Source organism: Cyprinus carpio, chromosome B16 (assembly GCF_018340385.1).
Source record: "Cyprinus carpio isolate SPL01 chromosome B16, ASM1834038v1, whole genome shotgun sequence".
Taxonomy (NCBI): domain Eukaryota; kingdom Metazoa; phylum Chordata; class Actinopteri; order Cypriniformes; family Cyprinidae; genus Cyprinus; species Cyprinus carpio.
This window is the reverse complement of record NC_056612.1, coordinates 6,017,360-6,035,605: the sequence shown is the minus strand read 5'-3', so window position 1 is coordinate 6,035,605 and position 18,246 is coordinate 6,017,360. Positions and strand designations below refer to the sequence as shown.

Genomic DNA, 18,246 nt, shown 5'->3' with positions numbered 1-18,246 from the left:
CAGTAATATGGATAATGTGCTGCATGATTTGTGGTGGAGGATATTGAATATGCAGTGAGCTCATGGCTCTTCAGGAGACGCTGGAGAAACGCTCTCGTGTTGAAGGTTCATGCTTAACCTGCTGCTGAAAAACGAGGGCTTCGGAGGGATGAGAGCATGTCCTGCAGGATTACTGAGAGGGATTTGGGTCTGCTGGGACTGAGGAGAACCAGACGAGACCGGCTTTAAGGCGTAATGTGGGACACAGCGCTGACAGACGGCTGTGAGCACATGAATAGGTGTTTTTCTACCAGCGTTCAGTGAAAGGTATTTCAGAAAATGTTTATTATCTATAAACTAAATATAATATAATATATATATTATATATATATTATTATTATTATTATTATTATTATTTATGACATTTAACACACAACATGTTTTTAAATATTACTCACAATATTTAGGTTTTATATTATTATTAAGGTTGATTTAACAGAACGCATCAAAATAATGTTTGCAGCTTGATTCGTTTAAATCAATAATTTTTTAACCATGCATGTATTGTACTTAATTTGTGGTAACACGTTAATTGTATAGTTTTAATGTTTTCTAATTTGTTTCTGTTTATCATTGATATGATTTACGCAGTTAATTTTTAGTTTGCACCTGGCTTTTAATTATGCTGTAAAAATTAATTGCTATTATTACTCATTTTATACCCAGAAATGAAAAATGTCAGTGTAATAGCTCATCAGTAGTGATATCAGTGATAATAGCCATCATAAAAAGCCATGACGCAAATATTTATAATACCAATTATTAAAAATACTTTATATTGTTTATGAATACATTTGGAGATTTAGAGTGAAAATATATTCCAGATGGCAAATAGAAATTTTAGGTGTGATAAATTACAATTAAATGCCATTTTAGTGATCAACAGCCCTAAAATATTATTTAAAACCTTGTGTGATTTGACATTTTCATGACAATAAATAAATAATGTAAATGGTTCACTGGGTTGCAAATATTTGTATCCTAAATGTAATTTTTATGTGCAGTTGAGAAGATCAAGACCTCTGAGTTGAGATCTTGTTGAGATTTATTGTGTTTAGATTAGCGTCTTGTCTTTAGGTCAATTAGATAATAGCTTACACAACATATTCAATAGCTCACAACATTTTCTGTAAAGTTTATACACCCATGCACATTACAGATCCAAATGCACTGGTCTCTGACGGCTGGAGAACGGATCTGTGTTGCCCGTGTTTTCCGTAACGCACTGTCAGCAAAAGTATCGAACAACATATCAGCAAGTGTTGATGGCTTTAGAGGCAGACAGACAGACTCTGGTCCCGTCCCAAAAACATGCCTGTGATGACCGTTACATCAGCCTCTCATGAAATCATTGACAAAGAAGGATGATAAGTGCAAGATCCAGTTGGCAAACACCCTACACTCTTAAAAATAAAGGTGCTTCAAAATGCCATAGAAGAACCTTTTTTGTCTAAATGGTTCCGTAAAGAACCTTTAACATCTGAAGAACCTTTCTGTTTCACAAAAGGTTCTTTGTGGCGAAAGAAGGTTCTTCGGATTATAAAAAGGTAAGAAAGAGATGGTTAAAGAACCTTTGACTGAATGGTTCTTTTATGGCATCGCTGTGAAGAACCTTTTAAGCACCTTAATTTTTAAGAGTGTAGAAGCTGCAATAGTAATTCTCTAAAAGCCAGTCTATAAACAACTGCATAGCAACACCCTGGCAACCACCCTCGCATCACTGCAGGGACTTCAGCACAAACGAGCATCTCTCATTTCTTCAGATGTGCTTGAGAGAGCAGTGTTGGGTGTTTGTGAGATAGACGACTGCTCTATCGCTGGATTACTCTGATTAAACCGGCTTCCCTGGCACACACATGATCTTCCAGTCAGAGATCTTGTGTCCTCTTTTGTCACTCTTCCCAGAAAATACTACTTGGTCCTGTAAAGTGATCCGTCCAAGCATTGAGTCTTCATGGGCTTCCTGCCCTGAGAGAGAGAGAGAGCGAGAGAGAGAGAGAGAATATCCCTCAGGATACTGTGAAATATCTCTATTCTCTAGAAAGCGTGAAAGAATCACACGTGGAAGAGATTCAGAGGGCATCATAATCTGGCACAAACAAGAAATTGACAAATACATCCAAACAATTCTACAACAAATCAAATCTACGGCTCAAAATCAACAAGCACCTTACCCAAACCACTAAAGATGTTTTCTATATTCCTCCCTCTGAATCTCCATACTATAATCACTAAATCTCTCAACATCCAAACAAACAAATAAAACACCCACAGAAGAAAGGAAGCGTGTTGATCTGTGGAGATCTAAATGCCAGGACAGGATCTCTTCCAGACTACACCACAGATAATGGGAATAACTATATTTGTGGACAGAGCTTCCCACAAAACACTGTAAACTTCCCAAGAAATAACTCTTATGACCAAGCGAATAAAACCGTGAAGCTTCTGGTCTGAAGCCTGGGTCTGTTGAGAGAGGACTCTCTTGGAAGATACACCCACAGTTCATTTCATGGTTGCTCAACAGTTAATTACATGATCACAGATTTAGATCCATTCTCTTGCGGAGCATTCACAGTCAAACCACCAAACACCTTTAGCAGATCACAGTCAAATTAACATTAACATAAAAAGGACAACAAATATGAACATACATTCACAGCCCAGTAAGCTGTACAATATTAGAGAGAATTAAAGATGGGCACAAAACAGAACAAAACAAAACAAAAAATGTGACAGCAATTGTCCATCCAAAAGTATGCCTACTTATAGACAACTTTCTAGGAAGAATCTTTACAATCGAGATGGTGTCAATCTAGCTGTAGAGAACATAAATTATATATTTCAATACTTGGCCAATTTATCTAACCTCACATCCTCTAAGAAGATCCATAAAACTACACAAGAAAATGGAAAATGGTTTGATTTAGGCTGTAAAACCATGAGGGTTTCAACACAGTTAAGCACATTAAGGCCACCTCTGAAACTGCAGTATGTGCTTGGGTGTATTTTGGAAGGCAGCAGTGTGTGAAGTCAAGATAAAAACATTTGCGTTCACACTCATAGATTATGTTCTGTGGTTGCGAGACACTTTGGGGTGTCCAAGAGCACAGCAATGAGTCACTCTGTGTGTAACAGCAGCCAAACATGTGCTTGTGTCTATTCCAGTGTGCTGACGAAGGCTTCATGATGTCATGACTGTAGCAGGTGCTGCGAGAGCACCGGAAAATACTGTTTTACTGAGGGTCTCTCTCTCACGCTGTGTTTGTCTGCCTCATTAAAGGGGTCATGGGATGCCCATTGTCCACAAGTTGATATGATTCTCATACTTTGGTTAAATTTCTCAGTGGTAGTGTAAAACAACACCCTTTTTACCCTGTCAAAAACAGCTCTTTTCAGAGCAAGCTGTTTTGAAGCATTTTCCTTTAAATGTTAATGAGCTCTGCTGACCACGCCCCTCAACTATCGTGGGAGGGGCCTGTCTGTGTGACGTCACAAAGACAGGCATCAGAGATTGGCTCGATTTGAGAAGTGGAAATGATTTAACAAGATTTAAAAAAAAAAGAAACACTGGGTGGATTTTTATCATTTTAGGGTGGTTGGGTGCACACACTGCCAACACACATTTCAGTTCAAACAACTTGCGTAAAAGTGCATGTAGCATCCAATGACCCCTTTAACTGGCCTCTGTAAACAGCATTTATTGCATCAGGTTTATCTGATGTCCTGTATGCTTGGCTTGAACTCTTTGGGTTTACGAGAGGCCAAGTTTAAAACCCTTCCAAACTCAGCACACAGTTAAGGGTGAAGGACACAAAAACACACACACACACACACACTGCATTAGATAAAAATATTAAACCATCTGCAAATGTGTTTGAATCAGGTGTTTTGGTGAATTGGATTTAATTAAGAATACCAAATAAGTAAAAAACAACAAAAACTAAAAACACAAAACCTAAAACAAACAAAAAAAAAACTGTCTTCAGCTTCAGCACTACATCTGCTGTTTCAGCATTATTAAACCAACTAAAGTCTCTATCAAGTATATTTGTGTCTTTCTTTCCAATAAATGACACTTCTTTTACAAAAGCATAGGTTCATTCAAGTATACTTTAAAAACTAAATACAAGAGAGTATACTGCTAGTCTGCTTTTTATGTATGTATCAGAGATATACTTAAAGTTATACTTGGCTTACACAGAAAAAGTATATTTGGCCTATAATTGTACTTAAGTGCAAAAATACATAGTATAGAAGAACACTAAAAATATTACTTTCATATACTAAGTGGGCTAGAAGTATATAATTAGTAACTAACAGTAACTAACTAACTAAATATTAATACTAGAAACTAACATTATATGCAATGATTTGTATCGTAAAAAAGTACTAAAGAAAAACATAGATGTTAAGTAGTAGTATAGTTGAAAAACTAAAGAATACTAAAGAAAAACATAGATGTTAAGTAGTGTTCTCAACGTTTTCTACTGTTACACTTAAAGTACACTTGTAATAGTGTGACAATTTAGTCCCAAGAAGTATTGAAATATCACATGCAAGTGCATCTAGTACAATGATTGTAGTATGCTTACTACATAAAGTGTACTTTGAAAATATACTTGAACTTAAATTTACTGAATAAAATTAATTTGAAGTATGCTTCTTTTTGGCAAGGTTTCATTTGAAATTTTGTATCTAATGAATGACATTCATAAATGTAAGTGTCCAAAAAAAAAATAATCTGCATTGTCATGTTGTCATTATCAACCAAAATTTTGAAGATTATGGTGATGTGAATGATTGCTTCACCCACGTCCACTCACATGTGTACACTGCTCTTACATAAGTAGTCAGTTGTGTGTCATCTCCTGAATATAGACAGCATGCGCAGACACACTTAGCGAGTATTTTAGGGTGCCACATTATTTGATCTTCAGTCCTCAGAGCCAGAAAGAAGCACGGAGAAGTCATTACATCATGGAAATAGGTGTAGGTTCACATTTAGAGCCTGACATCACTGCGGTCGGGGTGAAAGGTCAATGTCTGACGTCAGCGATCGGCTTAGTGTTCTATTGAAATAAAGTTGTTCATTTTAAACATTTGAATTTATATTGCAGCACTAGCATAAAACCGATAGATAGATATATGGAGCCATAATAGAATATAATGTCCATGTTCAGTCATATTTATGGGGCAAATAACTAAAGTCTGATTGGCCAGATTAGTGCAAACTGCACCGTATGCATTACGGCTCAAATCACAGATGCTGAAAGCTGAACCCTGGTGAAATCATAACTGTGTGAATGTTTAATCCTGCTCATAATTATTCACACAAACAGGTTTATGGCAACAGAGTCACAAGAACATATATTCCCTATGATACATGTGACTCTGGACCACAAAAGCAGTCTTAAGTAGAAAGAGCCAATAATGCATTGTATGGGTCAAAATTATCGATTCTTCTTTTATGCCAAAAATAATTAGGATATTAAGTAAAGATCATGTTCCATTAAGATATTTTGTAAATGCCCTACTGTAAATATATCAAAACTAGTAATATGCATTGCTAAGAACTTCATTTGGACAACTTTAAAGATGATTTTCTCAATATTTAGATTTTTTTGCACCCTCAAATTCCAGATTTTCAAATAGTTGTGGAAAGCTTATTATTATCATGTGATGTATAAATCTCTGTTTCCACGAATATTGACCATTATGACTGGTTTTATGGTCTAGGGTCACATATTATTAAGCTCCTTTCATTACTACAACTGTCCAGCTTTGAAAGCAGATCAAATGTCTGATTCCACTGTATACGTAAATATGGGATGTGTTTGAAAGAGGATGTCAGTGTGAAATGTCTCCACTGCTGTTTTAGGACTGCAGCGATGGATGGCACTGGTCAGAGCTGTTGGTCATTCCAGTCCCCCCGTGATGTGCTGGGCTTTGAGAAATAACCTGTAGGATGTTTGAATGTGTTGACGGGGATCTCGGGTTGTTTGGGGACTTTAGGGTGAATTGATGGCCTTTATGAGCTGATATTTTGACTGGTGGGCTTTGCTGAAAGTCAACAAACCATCTGCCCTTGATGATCAAGGTGTCTCAGTGTTAACCCTTACCTTTCCGGAGCTGAGGCTTGTGGGAAAGGACACTGTAACTACACGTTCAGAATAGCACACTCCCATAATATTATATTGTTTCTGGTAATGTTTAGAATACTGTGTCCCACAATGCAATGCACTCAACTCCACCATTCATTTCCAATGTGATGAATGAACCACAGTTTCAACATCTCCTTTTTCAACAGTGTTGTTGTTGTTGTTGTTGTTGTTTTTGTCAATTGAAATAAAGCTGAAATGAAATTTAGAAATTAGATGAAAACTAAATGAAAATTAGAAATGTTGCATTGGCAACTAACTGAAATAAGTACTAAAATTACAAAAACAAACACTGAAATAAATTAAAGCTACAGTATATTGTATATGATGTCTAATGACATGACAAAAGCATACGACATCACTAAAACTTAATTTAAAACTTATTTCTTTAAAAAGAATACCTATAAGTGTAAAAGTTAAAGCTTATTTAAAAAAAATATTTTGTAAAATAATTTTGTCATTTTATACAAAATAAACAGGAATTAAACAAAATAATTGTTTTATTAAAAACTCTTTAACCTTTTAACTTGAAATATCTCTATACTTAAGTTGCAATTTAAAATATAAATTTAATTAAATGTAAATAAATACTATGATAAATTTGTGTTTAAAATTAATTGTAAAATTAAAATGATTTTTTTTAAGTAACAGTATCAAATATGATAAAACAAAACATCACAGTTAATCATATTAACTGAGTAAAATTATTTACTGTACATCTTTAGAAACTGTTAAACATATATGAAAGGGGCATAAAGAATCACTTTGTATTGCATAGCAATTATGACACAGAATGCTGCTAAAATGCTTATCATAATGTTTAAAAACAGTAATCTTTCTGCAGTTTACAGTATACTGAGCACTATGTAATAAGCAGTGCACTAGTATTTGCATAAGAAATGCTCTGGAAAAGCTTGAGTTGAACTCTGCACATATGATAAATATCAGTGATTGTTTTAACACATATAACTTGCTCCGGATGTGGGGCACTTATGTGTTTGTGTGTTACTGTACACCACAGCTGGCGAGTGGAGGACTGGGCCGCATGCAGCCGCAGCTGTGGATCCGGTGAGCAGGTCAGACATGTGCACTGTGTCCAGAAAACAGGCCCGGATCAGGTGCACACGGTGACTGATGACCGGTGCACACAACCACCACCGCCCCGCAGACAGACCTGCAACACACACACGTGCCCGCCAGTCTGGAGCGCTGGACCCTGGTCTCAGGTTAGTGCTCAGTCACACAACTCATGCATCATACAGTCAGACCAAAACTTATTCAGACATCAGATATAATTTATATATGTGTGTGTGTATATATATATATATATATATATATATATATATATATATATATATATATATATATATAATCATAATTTAATTTTTTACGGTAACACTTTAGAATGCTGTTCATTTATATAAGTGAGGATAGCAAAATGAAACCACGCCCCTACATCTCTACGTCACTATGTGGAAATATTTGCGTAATGCCGTCCAAATGTTCACGCAAAGAAAGAAGGCGTGGTTTCAGTAACACAGTTAGTGTTGAAGCAGTCATGTCAGGGAGATGTTGTGTGTATCTAAGCGAAAGCAAAGGCACTTTATTTGGCCTTCCGAAAGTAGATGCATTTAGGAATCTCTAAGATTACTTACAACAGAACAGCAATGGATTTTATGGACAACCGTTTCGTGAACCTAGGAGAGGAGATAATTCTGACTTTGCTACGACAATCTGGCACTTCTGAATTAGCTACTGTAAGTATGTTTTGTCATTAGTTCAAGTATTTGCTATTGAATGTTCAAATGCGGAGTATGTTTGCCAATAGTATCAGAGAGACACACAGTGGAGTCAGCTGTCTTGTGTGTGTGTGTGTGTGTGTGTGTGTGTGAGAGAGAGGGTCACTCAGCTGTCATCACCCTTTACTGTTCGTGGCTTGTGTACTGCAAACACATACGAGCTTCATCACTGTGTCTGTCACGCGACTCTGTTCCTCTTTCAGCTTGAACTGATGGTAAAACTAAGGACATTATTAACTGTCTTTACATTTATTTTGAAAGTTGAAGCTCGCGATTATGTAAAGAGGTGTTACATTCCCGACGAGTGCTTGCTGTGTTCGGCCAATCACAATGCACTGGGTCAGTTGGCCAATCAGAGGAGACTGCTCTTGTCAGAACGAGGGACTCTGTAGAAAACGACGTGTTTGAGAGAGGCAGGGCATAGAGGACCTACAATAATGTACAGTATTTGAAAAATAATGTGTTTTTTAAACATAAAAGTTTCAACATATTCTATTACACCAAATACACAAAATAATGATCTTTAAAAAAGCATCACATGACCCCTTTAAAAAAAGTTAAGTCTAGGTTTTCATGTTTGCTTTTTTGTAATATCTGAGAAGTATTCACATTGAAGGTTTACTGCTTTAATTATACCAAATGAATCTAGTTTGACCCAGAACATAACAGTAGTACCCAGAATTGTAACTTAATACAAAGATAAACTGTACATTTCTGGACAATGCACTTTGTACTTCATTTATATGTTCAGTTCGACTTCAAGGTGCAGTTTTCCCCTCATTTAAAAAGTTGTTTTTTTTGTTATTAAATACTCGAGTTAATTATCAGACAAATTTTAATAGAGAAGACTGGACCAGCAGACTGAAGGACAGCTTCATCCATCAGGCTGTCAGGAAGCTGAGCTCGCTCCCGAACTTGCCCCCCCGTCCCTCTTCTGCCCCAGGCACCACTGAACTATGAATCCCCCCCCCCCCAGATCCCACATCCCCAGGTCCTTCCACCCCACCTCCCTCTAACATACGATGACATGCACCAGTCACTTTGGCGCAGCATTGGTTCTGCTCACCACCTCATTCACATGGAACTGACGTCATTCTACCACCTTCATCAGTCAGTTTAAATAAAAATAACTGCTCTTAAGCCTTTGTCACTTTAATCAGACTGAATAAGCTTTTTTTTTCATGCACTAAAAATCTTTTTATCTGCACTGTTTGTTCACTGGTTTGCACTCTATCTGCCATTTTTTTTTTTATTATGTCTTTTTTACATTCCCTTATTGTATAGTTTTATCTTATATTTTATATTTGATCTAGATTTTTAGGCTCTACTGTTAGTGTTATGTGTATGCACCGGGGTGGTCTGAGAGTATGCAATTTCGATTCTCTGTATGTATGTACTGTACATGTGGAAGAATTGACAATAAAGCAGACTTGACTTGACTTGACTTGACTGTGTTACATAAGGGTCAACATGTTTGCAAAATAAGCTGATTGTGGCTCGTTGTGAATAGTGCATCTGTAACAGAAGACTTCTTGTTTTGTCTGGTGCTGCATCCACCGACCAGCAGAATGTAAACAAACAGTGACTAGTTCCACAGTTAAAACTTCACTGAAGATTATTGTCTGAATTTTCCCCCCAGTGTTCTCGTAAATGTGGTAAAGGGGTGATGAAGAGAGCGGTGGTGTGTGTGAGCAGTGACTCATACTCCCGTGTGCTGCCGGATGCTTCCTGTGCCGCTCTGCCCAAACCCAGCAGCCAAGAGACCTGCGTCATCAAACGCTGCCACAAACAGCGCAAGGCCCAGTGGTTCGTCTCAACCTGGCAACCGGTAAAACCCTTGCACTGCGTTGTGTACACTGTGGTGATGTGGTGTGAAAGCAAATATTTGGAGTAGGAACCCAAAGCTGCCCTGAAGTGATTGTTCTTGTAATAAGAGCACTTTAAATAAAAGCATCTGTTGAAGGATAGATTTTATCATTTATCACATCCCTCTTATCTTTCACATTTACACTGTAAAAAATGCAACTGCATGTTTTCCATTTTATGAAACATTTTGAGTCTTAAAAACTAAAAAAAAAATATTTTCTTGAAACTATACATAAAAACCATTGTCAGACCAACAAAATTACCCCAAATGTTGTCTGAACAAAGAATTTCATATTGTTTAAATGTTAAGGCTTTGTGAGTTCCCAGCATTAGTGTTAATTTTGTCAGCTATTTTCACATTTTAGTCTTAGTCTTAGTCCCGTGTTAAATGTCCTTGTTAGTTTTTATCATATTCAGTCAACCTGGTCCTATTTAGTTTTAATCACGTTTTAGTCGGACTAAAGGTCTCAACATTTTAGTCTTGTTTTAGTCAAAGAAAAAAAAAAGCTATGAACATAAGTAACGGACATTTTTCGTCATAGTTTTCGTTAACGAAATTAACACTACCCAGCATGCATTGCAGCGTGAATAAATTATTCAGTTACTGTTATAGGATCATTGTTTTGCTGTTTGCTGACCTCAATTAAACTTTTTTTTTATTGTTGTTTGGTCATTATTGTTAGTTATTTATTGTAATGTGATGGAAAACTAAAAGCTCATCTTTTAAATATTTGTTGATTGCCACCGTTCTTGAGGTTTTTTGTGTCTATTCTTAAGGCCTAGGGAATGTTCAACCACTTATATCTATTTTCTGGATATCTTAGTCTTTTAAGTTATTTTACAAACAAAGACAATTAAGTTATCCATTAAGGTTTGTCATTCAACAAACATTCATTTATCTTCCAGGAAACAGAAAAAAAAATTATTACCTTAAAGACAGTAATTGTTGTTTCAGTTGCTGTGACGAGAATATTTCTAATAGCAAAATAAGACAATCAGTATTGCATGTACAAACAAATTTACATTGGCTAACCAAAGTATCTTTACTGAGAAGTAAAAAACTTTTTTTTTTATGTTTTCTCAACTATTTATTTTTTACAGTGTACAGCTACAGCACGTATTACATTTTTAAACAAGTGGTATACCTTGTTGTTCCTTTACAACATGGCACAAAGTCACTTTCCAGAACCTTCACCCTCTCTGTTCCTCTCTTGTAAAATGAGCTGCAAACCTTCACCTGGACTTCTGAAACCATCACAACATTCAAGAAACAGCTTTACACTCATTTTCCATCAGCGCATAACCCTAAACCAACCCTAAACAAGTGCACTTGCAAAAAATAATTGGTCTTTTAGGGACCAATTCTCACTATTAGCTATGTCTTTTGCCTTAATAAACTCCTAACTTCTGCTTATTAATAGTCCATAAGGTAGTTGTTAAGTTTAGGTATGAGGTTTAAGGATTAAAGGATCTGAGATATGGTCATGTGGAATAAGGCATTTATATGTGCTTTATAAGTACTAATAAACCGCCAATATGTTAGTAATATGCATGCTAATAAACAACTAGTTCATAGTGAGAATTGGTCCCTAAACTAAAGTGCTACTACATAATTCTTTCTTTTCTCTACATTTCTGCTCTACTCTGGCTTGTTTCCTAATCTAGTGATCTAACAAACATAGGATTGCTTACGTTACATTTCTCTATTATAATAGCTAGGTTACTTTGGATGAAAGCGTCTGCTGAATGCATAAATGCGTAAATGTTATTTGGCAGATGCTTTTCCAAAGCAACTGACACTGCATTCATTTATATACTTTTTTTTTAATTTGTTAATGCATTTCCTGAAAATTGAACCCTTGATTTTAAGCACATTTTCTGATGCACAAACATGTGTTTGAGCTGAACGAGGGCTGTGATGTTCTCTCTGTCTCTCTGCAGTGTTCAGTGTCCTGTGGTAAGGGCCTTCAGCTGCGTGTTGTGAAGTGCGCAGAGAAGGACGTCGCAGGAAAATACAGAGAATTGTCAGCCAGAAAGTGTCAGCATGTGGCCAAACCCTCCATGGAGCTCCAGAGAACCTGTGTCCTGTCAGACTGTCCTCACAGCAGAGCGGACTGGTACTCTTCCCCGTGGTCTCAGGCAGGTCTTCCCTCGTCCCATGAGCTCAGCGGAAAGCACAGGAGCTTGATGTTGTGTTTTGTGGGGATGTAACGATATCAAATTCTCACGATACGAGAATAATGAAGAATCGGGGAAAAAATTATAATGTTGTACATTTTAAAGTTATATTATTCTGTCTAATGCACTTTGAGAGTTCAAAATTAAGAGCTCTGACCCATGATCTTAACTTGAGTCAGAGGAAAGTCAGTGAATTGACTTACCTAAACCTTAAAGGGGACTCAACACTCTTTTCATTTGTAGTATACTGTCTGAGTCTTCATTACATTCACACTGGGGTTTTAGGAAGCCAAACAAATTAGAATATAATAATAATAACAATGACAGTAATAGCCAAATATTGTAAAACAATTGCACTGTAAAATAAATAAAAACTAATATTAGGCTTACAAAAACGTGTCTCACTACAGGTATATTATTTTTGCTTTACACCACACTAGGGAAATTACAATACTTATTTCCTAATTTCTATACTTGAAAGACATATTTTGAATTTGGACTGCATTTAAGCCGCTAGCTGTCAGCAGTTCATACTGCACTTATACACTTTTATTTTGACAGAATGCTGTAATCATCCATAAAGCATAGCTGGTGGCTCCTAAACACCTAAAAAATTCACATACAAAAACGTGTCTCACTACAAATCTGGTGAAATGCTGTAATCATCCATAAAGCATAGCTGGTGGCTGTTGCATTCCTAAACACGTGCTAAATTCACATCACATGCAATAAACGAGTTGTCTGCATTCATTTAGTGTGAATGGAGCCATCCATACCCATCCATACCAAAAACAAACCCTCTCAAACAAACGAAAAAAAAAACCAGACTAAATAAAGAGATGAAGCATATTGTGCTTTCGGTTTGAGTTCGTTTGACAGATACTGTACCAAAGCATCATGCCCCAAAACACAACTTTAAAGACCTTTTATGTTAGAATAAGAAGTATTTTTTGACAGTTTTGCTATGGCTATATCACGCTATTGATGGTATGGTTACATCCCTAGTGTTTTGTGTTGGTCTGCAGTGCACGGTGTCGTGTGGAGGAGGCGTTCAGCTGCGCTCCGTGCAGTGTCTCCTTCACAGACGTCCCTCCTCCGGCTGTGTCCCGCAGATGAAGCCTGTGATGTCCCAGGCCTGCAACACTGCATTCTGCCCTCAGCCACAGAAGAAAGGTCTGTCATGAGCTGGGACATGATTCCATCACATAATACTGGTTATGTAATCAATACACTTTTGAGAAGTGTTTTATAGTATTGATTTTTAGTATTGAGAGGCTATAGATTATATAAATGTGACCCTGGACCACAAAACCAGTCTTAAGTGTAAATTTTTCAAAATTGAGATTAATACATCATCTGAAAGCTGAATAAATAATCTCTTCATTGATGTGTGGTTTGTTAGGAGGACAATATTTGTCTGAGATACAACTATTTAAAAATCTGGAATCTGAGGGAGCAAAATCTAAATATTGAGAAAATCATCTTTAAAGTTGTTCAAATGAAGTTCTTAGCAATGCATATTACTAATCAAAAATTAAGTTCTGATATATTTATGGTAGGAAATTTACTAAATATCTTCATGGAACATGATCTTTACTTGATTTTTGGCATAAAAGAAAAATCAACGATTTTGATCCACACAATGTAATTTTTGGCTCTTGCTACAAATATACCTGTGCTACTTATGACTGCTTTTGTGCTCCAGGGCAATACACACACACACACACACAAACACACACACACATATAAACACACACACACACACATATATATATATATATATTATATTATTATTTTTTTTTTTTATTTAAAACTTAAACAAAGAAAAAGTTACAGTAATTTTGTTGTGTCTGTATAGTTTTTTTATATTTTATTTTCATTTTTTAATTTTAAATATTTTAGGACATCAGACTTAAACAATGAAAATGGTGCTTTCGGTAGTTTTGTTTTTGGCGGCCTGTTTAAATTTTAGTCTTAGTCTAGTCTTTGTGTGAAGCTGTCATTTTAGTTTTTATTAGTTTTAGTCACGTTCATACTCTTTTTAGTCTAATCTAGTTTTAGTCGACGAAAACTGATGACATTTAGTCTAGTTTTTAGTCAATGAAAATTGTATTTCAGTCTCTTTTTAGTAATGCAATTCTATTTAACCCCAGTCAATATAGTACAAGTACCTAGAAGTATAGACAAAACCAAAATTTTCTTTTAGCCAAACCCATTTCAAACAAGGTTATCTTATTATATTATTGTTACCTTATAGACTCAAGAATACATCCATTCCAGACACGGAAGATGCTCTGATTTGAATTTACTAAACATTTATTTTACCAACCAAACGTGTTAGAAGTACACACACATAAATTTAAATAAAATAAATTAAAACAATAATAAAACAAAATAATAATAATAATAATCTGCAATAATAATAATTTTTTGTGACTTTCCGCATAGCTCCGCATCTGAACATGCACGAGTTCAGGGCGATTCTAGCCGAACATTCACGTCTGTGTCGGCGTTTGTGTGAAACATAATCAGTTTAATGTGAAGTTCAAACTCCATCAGGTGCTTTTTGACGGAAAACGCTTTTTTTTTGGGAAAAAAATGTTTGCATAGTTTGTCCAAGGATTCTTATTTGAAGTACGTTTTATTTTTATTGTGTAAAATAGATTTAGAATTCATTTAGATATTAATTATACACTATTTGCTTAAAGTTGTCTTGTGTTTGATGCGTAATACAGCCAATAGTTTAAGATTGTTTTAAGTTTGTACATAAAGAAATGATTAATTCATCAACTCATTCATCACAAGACTTGTACTGGCTAATGACTTCTTCTCACCGGTGATTCCTGGTGGTTTTAGAGGACAATTACTCCTCGTCACTCACCTGTCGTTTCAAAGAATAGTACAACGGTGAATGTGACAAGTATAAAAGCTTGTCCGTTTGGGAAGGAGCACTCGCAGTCAGCGGAGCCAGGCGAAAGTATAAATCCCACTTAACTTTGTTTGTTGTCATCTTCTAAATAATGCCGCGAGTGGGACTTGAGGAAGTGATGTCGGTCACGTCTGCGCAGTGAGACACAGGAAACAGAAATGCTGCAAAATAATAATAATAATGACTAAACGAGACGAAATAACATTAAAACATTTCGTTTTGTCTCGTTTTAGTCAGCGAAAATGAAGAGACATTTTAGCATAGTTTTTATTTTGTAGACCCCATTTATTCTCGTTATTATTCGTCAATGATATTGCATTATACATTTAATTATAGTCATCGTCACATGACCAGCATTTACGTTATGTCTCGTTTTCGTCACATGATAAAGGTTCGTTGACGATGATATTTAGTCATAATTTTCGTTGACGAAAGCAACACTAACTTTCGGTTAATTATAATAATTAATTGTGATTAATATCATTAATATTTGTAATTAATGTGATTAAACAGTGTTTAATTTTCTGAATTTCTAATAAAAAGAGAGAGAAAGAGAGAGATTTGACATCTGTACCACTGATAGTGTGTTTCAGTGTTTTAATTAACTAAATAATAAAAGTGTTTTTTGTTTGTTTGTTCGTTTCTTGTTTGTATTTGTTTTTCTGCTAATTGAAATAAAAAATAAAAAAAAATAATATAATAAAAAATAAACCTAAAAAAAAATTACTAGGAAATAATACTAAAAAATAAGTACTAGGCCTATAAGTACTTAAATTGCTAAAACTATAATGAAAATGAATTAAAGCTAAACAGAAATATGTTCTGTTTGTTTGTTCGTGATTTACAAATCGGTTGAATTGAAATGGTCAAAATGTACAAAGACCTTGCTGGTAACACTTTAATTTAGGGACCAATTCTCACTGTTCTAGCTATTTGCCCATTAGCATGCATATTACTAGGATACTGGCTGTTTATTTGTCATTATAAAGCACATATTAATGCCTTATTCTGCATGACCATATTTCAGATCCTTTAATCCTTAAACCGCACACCTAAACCTAACAACTACCTCACTGACTATTAGTAAGCCGCCAAATTGGGAGTTTAGGTAAAGCCATAGTGAATAGTTAGTTAATATTGAGATCTGTTCCCCAAGCTGAAGTGTGACAGACATGTATGCCATGCTTCTGTGTAACATCCATGTTTCTCTGTGCAGATGTGGTCTGTAAGGATCATTTCAGCTGGTGTTATCTGGTGCCGCAGCACGGCGTTTGCAACCACAAGTTCTACGGGAAGCAATGCTGCAAGTCCTGCTCGCACACGAACCCGTGAGAACTTCTCGAGATGTTTGACTTCGAGCCCTGGATGGAGCGGAGCCATGCCCTCATACTGAACACAAAGACAATACTAAAGACTCAGAGCGACTTGTTTGTCTGGAGAATGACACGGCCGATTCCGGCAAGACTGTCAGTGTGCTGCTCTCTGCAGGAAATGACATCATCAACGAAGCCCTCTGGAGGCGACAGCATGTCAGCGAGGGTGCAAAGACACCTCTCACTGTGTTTCACAGAGCTTCAAGCGGACGGGATGTGCTCTGCCTCCGGATATAAGCTAGACTGAATCCATGTGTCCAGATGTATGGACATGTGTTGTGTTTTTCCATGAACATGCCTCATAATATCATGTGAATCACATAAACGGCTTAATGCATCTCAGTGTGGAGAACATGGCGTCATGTAGTAGAGCTACTGTCATGTTTGGTGCTATACGTTGATATTAATGCCAGCCGAGCAGCTGTTGCATAACAGGGGCTTTTAATTAACATGACATTGATTCAGCGCTTTTGTATGATTGATATTAATTCTCTTATTTATTAACAATACTGCAGTATACCAGAATGCTCTTATGCTGTAACATACGGCTTTTATGTTCCTGTTCAACTTCGGGTATATCTGCACGATTGGTTATTTTTGTATGTTTAATTATGCCTTCACAGCACTGTCACGTGTTTGGGCTTCATTATTTTGGAGGAAAACAAAATGCCAATTAAACTAGTTTAATGAACTGTAAGAAGTGTCACGTTTAACAAAGTCAGCTCTCTTTGTGGGACGTTTTTAGCAACTGCTCGACTGCCAAGAACTGTAAATCTGTCTTTGGTCTGATGGAGAGACTCTGCACATGTGGGGTTTGAAGAGAGCTGCATCGCACAAATGACTTCCATCTTTTACAATATTTGCATTTGTTGTACAGCAACAGTAGATGGATGTAATCGCTCGTCCACTGCGAGTGTTATTATGAGGAGTGGATGCAGGATTTGTTTTAAATGGCAGTTCTTATTAAACATGATGTGTGTCACATTGCCATCACATTACAGGCTGTGTTGTCTTTCTCTCTTGGCCGTAGGAAGCAGATATGCAGATTGCTGATGCTGAGTCAGAGCTTTTTCTTGTTCTTCATGCGCTATTGTTTCCAGATGGAGTCAGACGAGGCCGCTGGAGTGAATTAATATGACTTGTGAGCTTTTCAACAGCTTCTAACATACAGCTCTGTGAAGACTATAACAGAAAACACATATATCACTTCATGTTATTAATGTCTGAAGACATTCGGTGAGACTTAAACCATGTTTTGTTAGAGTCTTTTAGATGAATGTTCTGAATGTTATTGAAGCAATTCTGTATGTGGAGCTGCTGAGGCAAGAACAAATGCTGCTATCACAAGCAATAAACCAGATGAAAACAATCTGGTACTCACACTTAAGTGAAGTCTGCTTTATTGTCAATTCTTCCAGATGTACAGTACATACATACAGATAATTGAAATTGCGTTACTCTCAGACCCTTGGTGCATACACATAACACTAACAGTAGAACATTAAATACAGGTACAGACCAGTTGCACAGCGAAGTGTTGAGCCCCAGCTGGACCAGTTTGTTAATGAGCTGCTGAGGGATGATTGTGTTGAATGCTGAACTGAAGTCTATGAACAGCATTCTGATGTATGAGTCTTTTTTCTCTAGATGTGTGAGTGCTGAGTGGAGGGTAGTTGAGATGGCATCATCGGTCGAGCGGTTGGACCGATATGCAAACTGGAAGGGGTCCAGGGTGGGGAGGGCAGACTTGATGTGGTGCATGAATAGCCGTTCAAAGCACTTCATGAGAACATGGGTAAGTGCAACAGGACGGTAGTCATTGAAGCAGGATGGAGACGGCTTCTTCGGGACTGGAATGATGGTGGTAGCTTTGAAGCATGTGTGGACAACAGCCCGACTAAGCA

The 18,246-nt window shown here is 36.5% G+C and overlaps 1 protein-coding gene across 4 annotated transcripts in view; it reads left to right on the top strand.

Moving 5' to 3' along the window:
- LOC109106373 (A disintegrin and metalloproteinase with thrombospondin motifs 16-like) overlaps positions 1 to 17,756 on the top strand; it is a 93,110-nt gene extending 75,354 nt beyond the window's left edge. For 2 of the 4 annotated variants that reach the window (XM_042740469.1, XM_042740470.1), the window contains 5 exons: positions 7,219 to 7,423; positions 9,636 to 9,824; positions 11,804 to 12,001; positions 13,066 to 13,213; positions 16,186 to 17,756. In XM_042740469.1, the coding sequence (XP_042596403.1) occupies positions 7,219 to 7,423; positions 9,636 to 9,824; positions 11,804 to 12,001; positions 13,066 to 13,213; positions 16,186 to 16,301 (856 nt within the window). In that variant the 3' untranslated portion in view covers positions 16,302 to 17,756. The remainder of the gene's footprint in view (positions 1 to 7,218; positions 7,424 to 9,635; positions 9,825 to 11,803; positions 12,002 to 13,065; positions 13,214 to 16,185) is intronic. The other 2 variants (XM_042740468.1, XM_042740467.1) reach the window with 1 other exon arrangement.
- The last annotated feature ends 490 nt before the right edge of the window (positions 17,757 to 18,246 follow it).